The sequence below is a fragment of the Spermophilus citellus genome (genome assembly GCF_964194105.1).
Source record: "Spermophilus citellus genome assembly, chromosome: 3".
NCBI lineage: Eukaryota > Metazoa > Chordata > Mammalia > Rodentia > Sciuridae > Spermophilus > Spermophilus citellus.
The window spans coordinates 163,041,000-163,059,433 of record NC_138184.1 but is presented as its reverse complement, the minus strand read 5'-3'; the positions used below and the strand labels follow the sequence as shown (position 1 = coordinate 163,059,433).

The 18,434-nt window shown below is 36.8% G+C and overlaps 1 protein-coding gene across 1 annotated transcript in view; it reads left to right on the top strand.

The window, feature by feature from the left end:
* GRM3 (glutamate metabotropic receptor 3) overlaps positions 1 to 18,434 on the top strand; it is a gene marked incomplete at both ends in the record, with an annotated part of 93,149 nt that overhangs the window by 56,749 nt on the left and 17,966 nt on the right. Inside the window, one exon of the mRNA XM_081287340.1 lies at positions 11,554 to 12,620. Within this exon, the coding sequence (XP_081143466.1) occupies positions 11,554 to 12,620 (1,067 nt within the window). The remainder of the gene's footprint in view (positions 1 to 11,553; positions 12,621 to 18,434) is intronic.

Here is an 18,434-nt window from a genome sequence, read left to right as displayed (position 1 = left end):
CAACAAATGGGACTTACTCAAACTAAAAAGTTTTTTCTCAGCAAAAGAAACAATAAGAGAGGTAAATAGGGAGCCTACGTCCTGGGAACAAATCTTTACTCCTCACACTTCAGATAGAGCCCTAACATCCAGAGTATACAAAGAACTCAAAAAATTAGACAATAAGATAACAAATAACCCAATCAACAGATGGGCCAAGGACCTGAACAGACAATTCTCAGAGGAGGACATACTATCAATCAACAAGCATATGAAAAAATGCTCAGCATTGCTAGCAGTCAGAGAAATGCAAATCAAAACCACCCTAAGATACCATCTCACTCCAGTAAGATTGGCAGCCATTAGGAAGTCAAACAACAACGAGTGCTGGCAAGGATGTAGGGAAAAGGGTACACTTGCTCATTGTTGGTGGGACTGCAAATTGGTGCGGCCAATTTGGAAAGCAGTATGGAGATTTCTTGGAAAGCTGGGAATGGAACCACCATTTGACCCAGCTATTCCCCTTCTCGCTCTATTCCCTAAAGACCTAAAAAGAACATGCTACAGGGACACTGCTACATCGATGTTCATAGCAGCACAATTCACAATAGCAAGACTGTGGAACCAACCTAGATGCCCTTCAATAGATGAATGGATAAAAAAAAATGTGACATCTATACACAATTCTGCATTAAAAAATGACAAAATCATAGAATTTGGAGGGAAATGGATGGCATTAGAGCAGATTATGCTAAGTGAAGCCAGCCAATCCCTAAAAAACAAATGCCAAATGTCTTCTTTGATATAAGGAGAGTAACTAAGAACAGAGTAGGGATGAAGAGCATGAGAAGAAGATTAACATTAAACAGGGATAAGAGGTGGGAGGGAAAGCGAGAGGGAAGGGAAATTGCATGGAAATGGAAGGAGACCCTCATGGTTATACAAAATTACATACAAGAGGAAGTGAGGGGAAAGGGAAAAATAATACAAGGGGGAGAAATGAATTACAGTAGAGGGGGTAGAGAGAGAAGAGGGGAGGGGAGGGGAAGGGAGGGGGGGATAGTAGAGGATAGGAAAGGCAGCAGAATACAACAGACACTAGTATGGCAATATGTAAATCAATGGAAGTGTAACTGATGTGATTCTGCAATCTGTATACGGGGTAAAAATGGGAGTTCATAATCCACTTGAATCAAAATGTGAAATATGGTATGTCAAGAACTATGTAATGTTTTGAACAACCAACAATAAATAAAAAAAATAAAATCATAATTTTCACTTTGTCACTTTAATTATTTCCTGTAGGACAGAGACTCTTTCAAGATGATGTAGGCTTGGAACTTCTTAGCAATGTGTGGATATGCTTGATGACCTGACAAGGTCGCTTGAAATCTTATGGTTCAATAATGCAGCTCCTCTCTGTAAAAAGAGAAGTCTAAGCCATGCTACGGTAGCTTGGGAAGCACATGACAACTTAACAATAGACCAGTGAGCAGGCAGGAGAAGTAATTTATTTTCCCTTGTATTCTCTTTACATGATACTACACAGGGAGTCAAATACATGTCTATGCATGCACAAGGCAAAAGAATAGAAATTAATTTGTTTCACCCATGGAAATTTCAGTGACTGCATGCTAAGCCACTGTGCTTATCTTTGGCACGTTCATCTTCAGAGACTGAATAGAATTTCTGCTGTTCTGCTTTTTATATAAAGAAGTCTATTGTTTGCTTAAAAATGGGAAAGCTCGTTTTATTAAGTATTCTTGTAACTGTGATTGCTTTCTTCAGACTATTAGCTGTGCTACCGACTTTCAAATCCTTTCTTCATAGTTTGCACTTCTGACTTACTGGAGCATCTCTGAATGGGATTTTCTCAGCAGTTTTCACCTTCTGTCCGTATCACATTTCACTCTTCTGCACACTTAAGTCTGTAGTACGGCAGGTGGAGAAGCAATTTAAGGACAGAACAAAGTTAAACATATGCCTCCTTCTTAAAAAAAGTATGGATATGTATTTCTACCCAATTTTAACTTGGGAAAACCCTTCTGTTTTCCCACCTCTTCATTTTTATTTATGCTCTGCTCCATGACCCTAGTCACATTCAGAAACCAGAGGACAGATTGACTTTGTCTTCAGAATTCACAATTTCTCTTTACAAATTGAAATCCTTGGTAAGTGTTGCAAAGTCACATAGTATTCTTGGGCGTTCAGGTTTGTGATGGGGCTAGAAATCAAATGGAGAGACTTCCCACAGAGACCCCACTTAACTCTTACTCATCACAGGTATTCTTGCTGTGAGTTGGCTCTAAAAGGCTGTATATCTCTTACTCCTGCTACAGACAAGAATGTGCTTTTTCCTGGAAGGTGATTGATAAGAAGGAGATGTCCATGGTTTTACAAAAGATAGATAAAAGGGAACTTTGAAGATCTGGGCAAAATGAGGTCTGTGGTCAAGACAGGATTAAGGGGCACTGAAGCTCCCGTGAGGCTGCTCATAAATGGGGAAAGGAGATTCCTGCAAAGGAGAATATGAAAGGAAGTATGTAAGCTGGAAATGACTGGAGGGGGTGGAAAAGACAGGTAACAGTAACCTGAGATGGGAAGACCATAAAGAATTCATCTGGTATGGCACTTTCCATTTACAAAGGGGATTGAGATTTTTGAAATATATCTAGAAGTTCAAAGCAAGCATTTCTCAAATTCAGCATTGGTGACTTTGTGGGTCAGACATTCATTTATTCTGAAAGTGAGTCTTATGCTTTGTGGGATGTTCAGCTAAATGCCACTGTTACACTCCTGCCCACCAGTCATTCTCAACCTTGGCTATATAATAGGATATCAAAATTTGTCTCAAGACTCATTTTCTTTAAGGCTCATATTTGACTGGTCTGTGTTTATGTTTATCAGGCATTAGTATGATTTCTAAGTTCCTGAGATGATTCTAATGAGTCTAATGATCTATTTAGGAAACAATTACTAAAAACCTACTATGTGCCCAGCACATAGTAGGACATAGATGAACAAAGATGTCATTATCCCTGTTGTAGGCTTAGGATTTGATGAGAAAGGCACACAATGGATACTCTTCAAATGTACTGCCATGAATTCCCTTCAAGTTAAATGCACATCACACCATCAGCACAGAGAAAGAGTTCATGGATTAATGACACACTGTTCTTTTGAAATCTGAGAACCTCAGATTTTAGAGTTACATGTTCATAATCTTAGAGTAGATAAAAAATAACAGAGTAAGAAAGATACTAATCAAAAAGTGAAAAATTGATAAATTGGAAACTGGACATAAAATTAATAATTTATTGGGTGTTAAAATTAATAATATGAGTTTGTTGGACAACACTACCAAGCAAGTAAAAAGACAAGCCAGAGAGTGGGAACAGAGAGTTGCAACACATATTTGAAAAGGCTTGTTTCCAGAATATATAAAAAATTCTGCCAAATTTTAAAAGTCAGAAAATCAATGTAGGTGAGATTTGAAAAGGCACTTTATAAAAAAATACTTCCAACTATGTAATTAACTTATGAAAGAGTACTCAACATTAAGTATAAGGAAAGCACAATTACCAACCCCACCCCCCAGTGGTATGGTAGATACCACATTTCCATCAGAATGTCTAAAATGACTAACATTAAGAATATGAAGCAACTGGAACTCAAAAATCTTACAACTCTAATATATGTGTGTGTGTTTGTATGTGTGTATATGCATATATACCCACACAAATAGAAACTCATACGTGTGTAAACTAGTAGATGCATAAAAAATGATCATTGCAGCATGTAGCAGATGTCAGTATATCACCCATATCTCCTTACCAATCACATTCCTATATTCTCATGCATGCTAATAGTCTTTAAACAAAAGTGTCTGTGATTCTCTGCTTGGGAGGTTTGTTTGGCCACAGGAGCTCTACCTATAACTAGAAAATGCCAGAAGTCCCCTGAAGTTAACACTCCTGGAGCAGTCATCAACCAATGACAAATAAGGGTTGTCTCATCCATGCTGGTGAGTAAGTTGGGGTATTATAAGAAAGGCACATGATGGATACTCTTCTAATGTACTGTCATTACATTACTCCAACTCCCATTCTACACTGCCTCCCAGTGGGCCACAGTAAGCCAGAGATCTACCTGCCCTCACTCATCAATGCATGCTTTATTGGATTTGGATTCCTTCTCACCTATGTCTTCATTTTTGACTTTCCTTACCTCCCAAATCAATAGCTCAAGCTCAAATTTAGTCTAGAGGCTTGCTTCTGGGATAATCCAACTAAAGACAGAACATTACTTGTACTTGTGCAAGCTAATAGAAAATTTTTGAAAGAAGTATCCACCAACAGAACGATAAAAAATAAATTTGGCACATCTTAATTAAATGCTATGCATCATTAAAAATTAACCAACTAGAGCTTCTCATCACTACATGAATACATATCACAACACTTCATTTTGAACAAAAGATGTTAGATACAAAACAAGACCTACTTTATGGTTACATTAGTATAAACTTCGACATCAGGCAAGAGTAGTACATGGTTGGTATGGGAGGAATTATATCTTTTCCATAAAGACATTGTGTTTGTGAAGCTATAGCCCTGGCAACTCAGAATGTGACTTCATTTGGGAATAGAGTCTTCACAGAAATAACCAAATTAAAGAGTTCATTCATGTGTGCCCTAATCCAGTATCACTAGTGTCCTTATAAAGTGGGGAAAATTGGACACACAGACAGAGAGCTCACCTCATAAAGGTAGAAAATTGTAGTGATGCATCTGTCAGCCAAGGGACACAAAAGATTGCTGACAACCACCTTCTGGTGAAGGTGGTTATTCCATGTTTATCTTCTGATAAACATGGAACAGATTCCCACACACACTCTCAGGGGACACAACCCTGCCAACACTGTGATTTGATACAGAACTGTGAGACAACAAATCTCCGTCATTTTAAGTCACCCAGTTTATGGTACTTTGTTATGACAGCCCTAATGTACTAATCACTGGTAGTGTATTACCCCCACGTTAACTCTTTAAGAGAATGGAAGAGAGCTCTTTTCAAAAGTCATAGCACTTTAAAAAAAAAATACAATGCACTTTTTTGTATCTCTTCTCAAATACTTACCTTACCTGTGCATATTAGGTTCTTTTCAAGCACCTAAGGATTCTAAGTGATGTTCTGTCCTAAATGCTGTACTTGGTCAATAACTGAGAAATGCTTCAGCCATTTTGTTCCTAATTAGTATGGAAAGTACTGCCAGCCAGGGATTCACTCTTATTTCCTATTTTCTTACTGCATAATGTTTGTAAAACAAAGGATTTTGCTTTCATCACCTCTCAACCTCTAATGTGGTCTTTCAAGGGAGCTGCCATCTTCTGTCTTTTTCCCCTACATGTTTATTGCATTTCTTCAGATTAGTTCACACTGTAGTGAGGCCCCAGTTGTCCAACTGGAGCCATGTTGCTGCTAGTAGCTTTTGCAATCTTCATTAGTACTTACAAATGTGACCCCTGGCAGTGGAGGCAATAGTCCCATTACTGAAGGCCTCTTATGAGCCACATTATTGTTTTACCTTAATTGGACTTTGTCTGAGAAAAAAAAAATATAAAGAACTAATTTAAGTTTGTCCTGCCATTGACCTATGATATTTCTAAGAAATAGTTTTGACTCATCTCTACCAAATGTGTCCTAGGAGGGCTGGTCATCTTGGTATTAAACCTTTCAAATAAATTCATTCAATGCTGAGATTGGAACTAATTGGATAATGAGCTACACTGAGAAATCTTTCCCTTGACCCGAGGCCAAACAGGTACCTTCTGAAAATGAGGTCCTCATTTTGAGGCATTAGAGTGATAAGGGACTTGGAATCTGATTTTGGAGAATTTGTAAATTCTTCTTTAAAGAAAACCTACCATTTTCTGGTTATTCTTTCTTTCCCCCTTTTAGTTTGGGCTCTTTCATGCCACTGTAATACCAATGAAAGGTGAAGTGATTTGTTTTTCCATTCTGAATAATGCTTGTTCTCTTGGTGAGACCCAAGTTGAGAAATAGCAAACTCCCCAGAGTTTTCTCACACACAAAAAAGCTGTATGACTGATTGCTGGAGAATCATGGTTCCAGTTCACTGACCTTAGCCATTTTCCTAGTGAGTCATTTAACAGGGAGGCAACTCTAAATGCATCAGGAAGGCAATAGGATCAGTACAGCAGGGCCTCTGCTCTGCCACTTGAAGTCACTCCAGTGACACCCAAGAGTTTGCCAAGAGCACCCAAAGCCAGTGTGTGTTTATGATCACCATTCAAGAACAGAACTATTCTCACTTGTAGAGTATTTTACAGATGTGGTTCACCTTTTCCATTCTAGTGTAGATACTTGCAACCCTGTATTCCAAACTAAGAATCAGGGCACTTCTTTTGGCAATGGATTTTTGCTTAGATTTGTAATGGGTTCATTTGAAGTATTTTAATGTATTTTATTTATATATATATATATATATATATATATATATATATATATATATATATATTTATAATTTATTTATTTATTTTTGCATTGCAATTCTTTTGTGATTTCTTCTTCCACTTTATTTTTTTAAATTTATTTTTGCATTACAATTCTTAATATACCATTATACCATAATTTATCATATCTCTGATTATATATGTTGACACCAAATTCACATATTCATACATGTATTTTGTATAGTGATGAGAGTCTCCTTTCACCATCCATGTTATTCTCTTTCTCTCTCTCTTTCCCTCCCACCCCTATTCCCTATCTAGAGGTAATCTTTCTCCCTTGCTCTCTGTCTCAACCCCATTTTGAGTCACCCCGCTTATATCAGAGAAGACATTCAGCATTTGTTTTTTTGGGGATTGGCTAACTTTACTTAGCATAATCTTCTCTAATGCTATCCATTTCCCTGCAAATGCCATGATCTTATTCTTTTTTATTGCTGAGTAATATTCCATTGTGTATAAATGCCACATTTTTTTATCCATTCATCTACTGAAGGGCATCTAGGTTGGCTCCACAGTTTAGCTATTGTGAATTGTGCTGCTGTAAACATTGATGTGGCTGTGTCCTAAAGGATTTAGACACTGGACCACATTTTGTTACATATTTTACAATTCAACCAAATAAATTTCATGAGGGGTAAACATTTATTAAACAATAACATTCCACCCAAACTACTATTTATTTATTCATCACAAAATGATATTGTATCACAAATGCTTCTCAAGCATTGTTATAATTTTCAAGCAATTGTTATATTTGCAGCAGTATTATTTTCATGATTTATGTACTTTATAAACTGTTCTGCCTGACCTTGCTCAATGATTCTATTTTAACCTTATTTTTTTTTGTAAAATAAGACATGGACATGATTTTTACTAATATAAGACATTTTAGAGAAAGAAAAGTCTTTTGCCTCACCTTTCCCCAAACATGTCCACTGCCCACAAGTGTGCCTTTTGACTCTTGAAATATCCTCTGTGTTCTCTTTCTATTGGTTCAATGCTAAAATTCCAGTGTGATCCTTTTCCTATTATATTTTCTAATTTGTTCCAAGAATTTTGTTCAAAGTTCAAGAGTTTGCTCATATTAATCTTTCAATCCTTATATGAAATTTCTGTTTTTGCTATGTCATTTCCAAAAGCTCATTCTTATTCTCTATACCTCTTTGAGATGATCCTGCACCTATCTCAGAGACATAATCTCTTTATTCTTCTCTCTGGATATATTAATGTTTTAAAGGCTTTGTCTTTCCTCCCGGCATCCTCTCTATTTTCTCCAAGTTTCTTCTCTGTTTTGCTTTGGATATTTTTTCCCAGTCTCTCTCTTTCAGATTAGAAGTCTGCTAAAGTGCCTGGTTATATTTGTCCATTTAAGTTTTCTTTTTAATTATTTAATTTTTGAGTAAATAAAATATCTGAATGCTTTAAGATGCAGAAAGTATGAGAGGACATTCACTAAAGTTTCTCTCCTATCTTTGCTTCACTACCCTGTCACTTATAAATATCTTTTTCTTACAAGGAAGCCTGTCTGCTCCCCCCACCTCTTGCCTGTAGGTAACCGCTAATCTTAGGCATGCTTCCAGAATTCTTTTATACATAGAAAAGAAGAATATATTGTTTTCCCTATTTATTTAATACATAACAAATTGAACACCTGTGGGTTTTTTGTTTTGTTTTGTTTTGTTTTTGTTACACATAGCAATGTGACTTTTAAGTTTTTTATCATGTCCATACTTCACAACACCAAACACTTCCTTATTTCTTTTCATACCTAGGTAATGTTCTGCTGTATTTATCATTAATGCAATCTATTGATAAACAACTGGGCCATTTGCAACTTTTTTTTCTATTACAAACAGTACTTCAGTAAACAACATTATAAAACATCATTCACACATAGGCAAATCTATGAAATACATATCACAAATTAAAATTACTGAGTCAAAAGCTAAAGCGTCTGTCATTTTGAAAATCTTGTCAACATCCTCAGGTAGAGGTGAACAAATTTATACACCCAAGAGCAGGGTAAGAGTTCCTGCTTCACTATAGTCTAATTAATAGAACACATGTTGCAAATGCAAAATAGTTCTACTGCATATTAGTTTCCTATAGCTGCTGTGACAAATTGCTACAAACCTGGCGGTTTAAAGAAACATACACTTATTATTTAACATTTCTGGAGGTTAGAAGTCCAGAATGGTTGTTACTGGGCTGAAAAGCAAAGTTCCCACAGGGCTGCATTCCTTCCTGAGGGTCCAAGTGCAGAATCCATTTTTCTGTCTTTCCATTTCTATCAGCTGCCCATATGCAAAGACCCTTCTATATTCAAAGCCAGCAAGGTCAATCTAGCCCTCCTCCTATTCATCACTCTGACACTGGCACTTCTGCCTATTTCTTTCATATTTAAGGATCCTGATTCATTACATTGGGTTTATCCAGATAAAACAATCTACCTACTGTGAGTCAGCTGATTTGCAATCTTAATTCCATCTGCAACCTTAATTCTTTTTTTTAATTAATATTTATTTATTTATTTATTTTAGTGGACACAACATCTTTGTTTGTATGTGGTGCTGAGGATCGAACCTGGGCCACACGCATGCCAGGCGAGCGTGCTACCGCTTGAGCCACATCCCAGCCCCTTAATTCTTTATTGTTGGCTAGCATAACATTCTCAGGCTCTGGAAGATAAGAACATGAGCATCTTTGAAGGACTATTATCTTGCCTCTGACAGTTTGCTTTTTCTATATTTTGACCACTGTTAAACATAGTCTCATGTTTAAGAATCACTTGATTATCCTTTTTTATGAAATATGTTTTCATATTCTTTGATAATTTTACTATTGTGTTATCAGAATCCATTATATATTAGAAATTTGCCCATTTTCTTCAATATGAGTTGAAATTTGTGCTCTCTGTTATGTTTGTTTTTAATTGGGATTTTTTAACTTATATGGTTACGTTTTGTAATGTTTCTGCACTTTTGGTAGTAGTTAAAAAGAATTTCTCCCACTCTGATGTTAATTTGCCTGTTTTAATTCTAAAAGTTTATAATGGTTTTATTTTTCATGTATAAAACTGTGATCCTTTCAGAACTAATTTGGGTATAAGGTAGGAGATACCAATTCAATTTTTTTCCAATTCACCAAACAGTTACCTAATATTGTGTATTAAATTTATTTACTTGTTTAAGATGCCACCTTTACCATATGCAAAATTCTAGCATGTACTGGGTCAACTTATAAATATCTTGTTCTTACTCTGTCGGTTTCTCCATGTATTCATGAGGGAGTATCACTTTGGCAAACCTGTCCTAACTATGTGTGTCTATATACCACAGAAACTGTGGCACAATTCCTCTTCTAAGTCCCAGGAAAGAGTAAAGACAGGCAGTGTGAAATAGTAAGCACACAGTGGATCAGAGGAGGTGGCATAAAAACAAGTGATCACAGACTCACCGACTTGACCTCAGCCAAATGGAAAGCTTCAGGCACATCATGAAGACAATTACACACTAATAACCACAACCTAGCATCCATAGTTGGGAAGTCAGCAGGCTAACTCAGAAACTGACATATTAAATGAAACTTCCCTTCTGAGTCAATGTCTTTCTCTAGAGCTCTATTACTTGAGTGTAACATTTCTATGACACTTAATACCTGCAAACTAAGGTGTACTAAGAATAAATTGTACTAGAGAAACTTAAACAAAAAGGTGATCAGGGCCAGATGTGCTGCACACACATGTAATCCCAGCGACTTGAGAGGCTGAGGCAGGAGGGTTAAATGTTTGAGGCTGGCCTCAGCAACTTAGCAAGGACCTGTCTCAAAATAAAAAAATAAAAAGCAGGTTGGGGATGTGGCTCAGTGGTTAAGTGCCCCTGAGTTCAAATCCCAGTACAAAAAAAAGAAGGTTATCAAGGTGGCAACAGATGTCAGCGAGAGAGACATGACAAACTGCAACAGAAGAGAAGTGTTCAGAGACCTGCTGCTCTAAAGGACTTGCAGAGAAAGATAGGAAAGGGACAGAATTGAGAGTGGACCAATTTACAGATTGCTGCTGACCCTTCCCACTAAAGAACAAACTTTAACCTAGATATTTAACTAGATCCTACATACTGTTGGTAACTTTAAGATATCTAGATGTTTATGTAGAAGGGAATATGCTATATAGATACATACAAATATACTCCAAAACAGTAAATATAACATTTTACTGTTTTGGACAAATATACTCTAAAACAGTAAAATATTAGGGTTGAAGAATTCCTAGTGTGTGTCAATTTTTTTTCACTGTGATTCATCTGAACTTTTTAAAATAATTATATCATACATCTATAATGAGAAATTTTTTCCTGAATTATTCTGAAATTCTATTACTTTTATAATTTCATGCAAATATTTAAGATGTGAAATTTGTGTGTGTGGGGGGGAGGTGTACTGAGGATTGAATCCAGGACACTCCACTATTGAGTATGCCATAGGTCCTTTTTTATTTTTATTTTAAAACAAGGTCTTGGCTAAGTGGCTGAGCCTGGCCTCAAACTTGTTGTCCTCCTGCCTCAGTCTTCCCAGTCAATAGGATTGTAGGCATGCTCCAACATACCCCACAAGGATTAGAAACATTTGGATAGCTATACATAAATATGTAATGAGACATGAAATTATATCCTATTCCCATTGAGAAATATTTCAAGAAAAGAATATTTGCACACCACACAGAGGATGACGACCTGTTTGCCAGTTCCTCTGTTACACAATAAGCTCCTCTGAAGGCAGCACTGTATTGTACTCATTTTTATCACTGGCATTTGGCACCCACTAGACACTCAGTAATGTTAAGTGAATTTATGAATGCATAAGTACTCTAGTAGCTTTTGATGTGTAATTTTCAATGTTAACTGATGAATTATGTCAGCCTTGGAGTCTCTGTTCTGTTACTGCAACTTTGCTAAGTGTGTGACATAAAGCAATTGACTGATCACATATAAGACACCTAAACAAGTGTTCCTTTTTTTCTCTTTCATTCTACCTATCACAGCTCCATTCAACCCAAATAAAGGTGCAGATAGCATCGTCAAGTTTGACACTTTTGGAGATGGAATGGGACGATACAACGTGTTCAATTTCCAGTTTGTGGGTGGAAAGTATTCCTACTTGAAGGTTGGTCACTGGGCAGAAACCTTATCATTAGATGTTGACTCTATCCACTGGTCCCGGAACTCAATCCCCACTTCCCAGTGCAGCGACCCCTGTGCCCCCAATGAAATGAAGAACATGCAACCAGGGGATGTCTGCTGCTGGATTTGCATCCCATGTGAGCCTTATGAATACCTGATTGATGAGTTTACCTGTATGGACTGTGGGCCTGGGCAGTGGCCCACTGCAGACTTATCTGGATGCTTTGATCTTCCTGAGGACTACATCAGATGGGAAGATGCCTGGGCCATTGGCCCAGTCTCCATTGCCTGCCTGGGGTTTATGTGTACGGGCATGGTTATAACTGTGTTTATCAAGCACAACAACACACCCTTGGTCAAAGCATCAGGCCGGGAACTCTGCTACATCTTGCTGTTTGGGGTTAGCCTGTCATATTGCATGACATTCTTCTTCATTGCCAAACCATCACCTGTCATTTGTGCTTTGCGCCGGCTGGGGCTGGGGACTTCCTTTGCTGTCTGTTACTCAGCTCTGCTGACCAAGACAAACTGCATCGCCCGTATCTTCGATGGGGTCAAGAATGGCGCTCAGAGGCCCAAATTCATCAGCCCCAGTTCACAGGTTTTCATCTGCCTGGGTCTGATACTGGTGCAAATTATAGTAGTGTCTGTGTGGCTCATCCTGGAGGCTCCAGGCACCAGGAGGTATACTCTTCCAGAGAAGCGGGAGACAGTCATCTTAAAATGCAATGTCAGAGATTCCAGCATGCTGATCTCTCTTACCTATGATGTGATCCTGGTGATTCTATGCACTGTGTATGCCTTCAAAACAAGGAAGTGCCCGGAAAACTTCAACGAAGCCAAGTTCATAGGTTTTACCATGTACACCACCTGCATCATCTGGTTGGCCTTCCTCCCTATATTTTATGTGACATCAAGTGACTATAGAGTAAGTTATTGATTGCTTTTTTCTTTTTTTTGTTTTAACTAGTTTCTTCATTCCTTTGTTGTTTTACCTTGTCAATGTTGCAGTGTAGAAGTGAAAATAGAATGTTTTTATTTCATCTCAGGAGTAAACTGAATAAATGCAAATGCCAAGATGAACCTTGAGATTATATGTAGAACTTAATCAAGTATGTTTTTAAAGCATTTAATTAGAATGTGTCTTGTTCAGAGCACTGTGCTAGGCACAGTGGAGAAAATAAATGTAAATGCTATCATTCAAGCAATTTATAATTTAGTAGTAAAGGAAATGTAATACATACACATGAATTTTTTAAATTAAATTTTAAAAGCAATTTATAAGAAAATAAGACATAATCACTAAGAACCTAATGAGAATCCTTCAATTAGACAGAAGAGAACTTAGCTACAAATTAAAAACACACTTGTGACATTAATACAGAACCAGTTTAAAGATTGAAACATTTTATTATGCTTTATTACTTCTCTAAAACAGATTAATATGTAATGTTAATTTGCTATGCCTTTTCTAAAACTTTAGTTTCACATACAAATATGTTATGTGTGTATATATAGAGACCAAGAATCCATGAAATACTCAAATATTTTACTGTGCATGTACAAGTTACCTATGTAAGTCACACAGTTTAAATTTCTGGACTCCCATATAATTACCACCTCTTCTAAAAGTAAATTCATCATTCCATCATAATTTCCCAAACTGTTTAAACCATTCATTAGTTATTTTTAACATTAAAAATTCTGACTTTAGTATCTTACATTGGGTAAGTATAAGAATTTTTTCTCCTTGGGCAACTGGTTTTTATTCACTATATTTTTTAAGTCCTCAGAGATTAAAATTTTCCAGAAGCATACTAGTTTCCTAGTTATACCATGAGTTCACAAAATGAAATGCCCCATAGGTATAATAACCCCCATATCTTCAGTTTGCCAGCAATTCTTACATTGCCAAAACCTAGAAAATTGCATCCCAAAAGGAAGACAAAGCAGATACAAAATTTCAGATAGGAAGGAAAAAATTCAAAATATTATGGTGGCTACAGTTAATAACATCCTTAGTAAATCACTAAGAGACTGAGATTTTAGGTGTTCTCAACACACACACACAATGGTAAGTATGTGAGATATTGCATATCAATTAACATAATTTAACCCTTCTTCAGTATATGCATACTTGAACACATCATATTGTATGTGATATACATACACAATTTTTGTCAATTAAAATATTTTTTTAAAAAATCAAAAGAAAATGACAAAGGAAGAAAAATCTATTCAAAGCATTGGATCAAGAAGTTGGCAAAACTTAACATATATAGTTTATTTAAATTATTCACAACTATGTGAATCAAACCTGTAGAGTGCACTAATGAATGAATGATAAAAATTGAGACCCTAAGTTCAGCATTGGAGTAATGGCCAAGCATTTTAAGACTAACCATAAAAAAATTGAAAATCTTTAAGAGGTAACATTTGCACTGGATCAGCAAAATCAAAGGAAAGAATATATGAACCACAGGAGATTTTGAATTTTCAAAGTTTGAGGATTAAAAGACTACTGTTAATGTATTTTAGTGCCCTATCCCATCTTTGGTCTTTACACACTCATTCATGCCTATAGATCTTAAGGAATATACATTTCATATATGCTGAAGAGACCAAGCATGAAATAATTTGGGATTGACATAGAATAGTTTATAATTAAACTGGTGATACAAACTCAATATCTCTGGATTTCAAAAAACAGATCATTAAGAGCTTAGTCTCTCCAGGGATACTTCTTGAAGATGTAGGATTTTACCCCATACCTTGTTGCACAGGTACAATTAAGGAAGGCTGAGACATGACAGGAATAAATCAAACCAGAAGGCAGTTATATTTGTCCTACTCATTGGAAAATGAGTTGCGGGGAGGGTGGGTCTAGTGAAAACTGAATGGGAATTGTCAATTTGGCCAGATTATACCAGCAGGGAATTTCATTTAGATGATGATTAAGGGCTTTGAATCTTGAGTTCTTAAAAATTTTTCTTGCTTTCTTTTGGTTGGTTGATACTTAGACAAAAAGAGACATGATGAAAGGTAAGAGAGCAAGTATTCACAATTCCTTCCTTCCTGATCAACTTACTCTGTTGGGTGCTTTGTATACATGAGTTCACTTATCCTCATTAACACCCTGAAAAGCAAATTTTATTATCCATCAGAGAAATGAGTAAACAAACTCAGAGGATAATTAACTTCCTAGGTGGCACAGTTAAGAAATAATAGGACGAGTTTTTTTCTGATCCAAATCCATGCCCTTGATACTGTACCACAAACTTATCTATCTCAAATGTGAAGGACAGATTTGAAGAAGAATCTAGAACTAGTGCAGGCATCCAAGACAGAGCAAGTAAGGATTCAGTAAAAAGGCAAAAATTCAAAGGCTCTTTGAAAAACTTCCCAGGTCATCTCCTGCTATATTACAACCAAAACTTTTCAGGTTAAGAATCAAACACTGAGTCATTGGGTATCCAGTACAAACTTTAAATTGCATAAATAAAACCTAGGCTATGTTTATGTGGGAAAATGTTCCATAAAGGAATCACTAAGAGTAATTACTGAGTATTTTGTTCATTCACACTTTCCAAAAGTATTTGTACTCTTATAGACCTTGGAGATACAGCTCTTCACGTAGATAAGACCCTCCTTTTTTGGTAATTTACTGTCTAGTGGGAAATAGAAATGAAAAGTAAATAACGAATGAATGAAAATGCAGGCCAACTCATGCAGTGGTGAGCAATGGAATTTTAAAAAAAATTGTCTTGAAAAAGGAATTATCACAGTGTGTCTCAAACATTAATGTGAGTACAAATCACATGGAGGATATTGTAAAAATAAAGATTCTAATATAGTAAGAAGGAAAGGGTTCCACAATTCTGGATTTCTAACAAGCTCTGGGAATGCAGTCCTGCTAGACAAAGAGCCATACTTTCAGAATTGGGTTTGGGCAGGTAAGCACTTTACTATAGTAGGAAGAGACCTTGGAAGTCACTCTAGAATTGTAACAAGATTCAAGTAACTTATAGTAAAATTCCAATTTACTCACCTGAGTATTTTGAAGACTTTTTTTTTTCTTTTTTGGTGCAGGGGATTGAACTCAGGGCCTTGTGCGTGCAAGGCAAGCACTTTACCAACTGAGCTATATCCCCACCCCTATTTTAGTGATTTTAAAAAGTGCATCAAATCTCAAATTCTTTCCAAAAAATAAAAAATAAAAATGTCTGTCACCCCTACTTTTCTTGTGCCCATTTCATAATACTTCTTTAGTGAAATATTTGAACACTTGTAGACCTTGGTGATGTAGCTATCAGCATAGAAAAGTCCCTCCTCTTTTGTTACTGGTAGTGTCTGGTAGGGAGTAGGGGAGGATAGAAATGGAAGTTAATAATAAATGAGTGAAAATGGAGGCTAACTCATGCCACAGTTGTAATTCTATGTGCTAAGCAGAAGAAACAGCAAGTACAAACATACTTTTGCAAAATGTCTTAGAAAAGAAAGGCACTCACAGCCACAGTTTTATGAGCAACTAGAAGAATGATTTGATATGAGAGATAGGCACAGGAACTAGATCATGTAGGACTTCACAGGCCAGAGAAAAAGATTTAAATTTTACTTCATATGGAAAAGGAAACTATTTAAAATTTTTCAAGCCAAGGTGACTCTGAGATTACATTTTAGGGAAAAAACATCAAGGGGCTATAAAGACTGTTTGTATGACAGAAAGGAAAAGAAAAGGCAGGAATAGGGAGACTAGTTAGGCTGCTTTGGTAGGAACAGAGCCTTTAGCAGCTAGGGCATCATGTTAACAAGGGAATGACTGAAAGTGGAGCTAGAACCCCTTAAAAACTGTGAAATGGTTTTCAGTTTTTGGTTTTGGGTACTGGGGATTGAACACAAGGGTGCTTTACCCCGAGCTACATCCCCAGCTCTTTTCTTTTTATTTTACTTTTTTTTTTTTTTTTTTGAGACAGGGTCTTGCTAGGTTACCAAGGCTGATCTCAAATTTGTGATCCTCCTGCCTTACCTTCCTGGGTCACTGGGATTACAGGTGTGCACCACTATACCCCACTATGAACAGTTCTTTCTCTATGTGCAATCCATAGGGTTAGACTGCCATATAGTTACAGGAAGGCTAGAAGAAGACTTAAGATTCCTGATTCATAGACAAAAGATTTTTTTAAAACCACAGAAATAGTGATAGTGTCAGTATTTGTGTGGATTCCCTTAGTCCCAATTTCCACAAAGCAATGTAAAGTGAACTAGTGGACACCTGCATACTCAGTAATCAAGATAAGGTCAGAATTACTTTTTTTTTCCTTTTTGCATTAGGATTGAATATGTCATGGTTACTGATCCAATTCTTATTTAAAGTATTCATATTGTGTTCATCATGGATTTTACCATTAATTTTTTAAAACTACATTAAAATAATGTGGGGGGTTTTTTTTTGAGTTTTTGTGTCCCAATAGATTTGCATCTTAAACAAGTGCCTCAAATGCCTTCCTATTGTCCCTGCCCTGTCTTCCCTATGACAAGTCTAGTAGGGGTATGATCCAGGTGTCTATACCAAATACAGAATAAAAACTTGAATTCCTCCCATCTCAAGTTTGCCAGTCGACTTGGTCTTATGTACATAGAATTCAACCATCCTTCCTAATGGAGAAACCCTAGTCCTAACCTTAAGCATCTTTCTCCTAAAGCAGCCAAAATCAGGGTGGATAGTGAGGGTAGAGTAGGGAATGGTGAGGGAAGAGGACAGCTCCAAGACAGTAAGCAAGACACATTTGCTTTCAGTTTTCAGCACTGAACAGCAACTTGTGGCTCCTCTAACCAAGATTCAAATGTTTTTGTGGAACCAAAAGCCTAAACTGGATGATAAGATCATTATTACTGTCACTATTCATTTCAACTTCGGCATACATTGACTCAGAAGCCAGGATCTATAGCTTTCTGCCTAGGACTCATAGCTTGTGATCTTCAACTAACCTGACCTTGGTCCACATAGCAATAACTGAATGTTTAAAGATACCTACTTTAATCCAGGGCATTTGCTATTTCATCATAATGATAGCTCTTAGAGTCTTGCTTGTTTTTAACATAAAGGTTAAGGAAGTTTTTCAGAGCACCAGTTGATAGCAAGAATTTATCTAGATTTCTTTGCATCTGTTTCTCATTCTTCAATACAGCACCTTTGCCACTACTGTAAACCCAATTCAGATATGTAAGTGCCCCAATACTAATTGCTACCTCACCTATGATTTCCCCCCAGAGTTTTCTTGCCTTTGGAAAGTCTCACCATGAGAACTGAAGCTCCTTTTCTATAACCAGGTTGCACTGAGAAAGCTCTGAGACCTTCAACTATATCTTGGAATGAATCTAAGCTTGCCCTGTGAAGTTACAGGAGAGGATGCACCCTGAGAGGGCTCGGTGTGTCCATTCTTCCTCAATATGTATTATGTTCCCTGTCCTCTCAGCTTCCGCAGGATACCAGCCAAAGTACAAATGATTCACTGGGTTTATGTCTTCTCTGAAAATCTCTCTTTCCAGGCTCAGCATAGGTGCATACCTCTGCAACTTTAATATGAAAGGGAATGAAACTTTGTGCCCACTCAGTAGAAATTTTCTGAATTCTACTGAGGAAGAATTCACTCCACCACTTCCTCCCAGAGGGGAGTTGGTGACAGGGTGCTGTTCCAGCAGCTATCTTTGAACTTACATCTTATTACTCTGCCTTTAAACC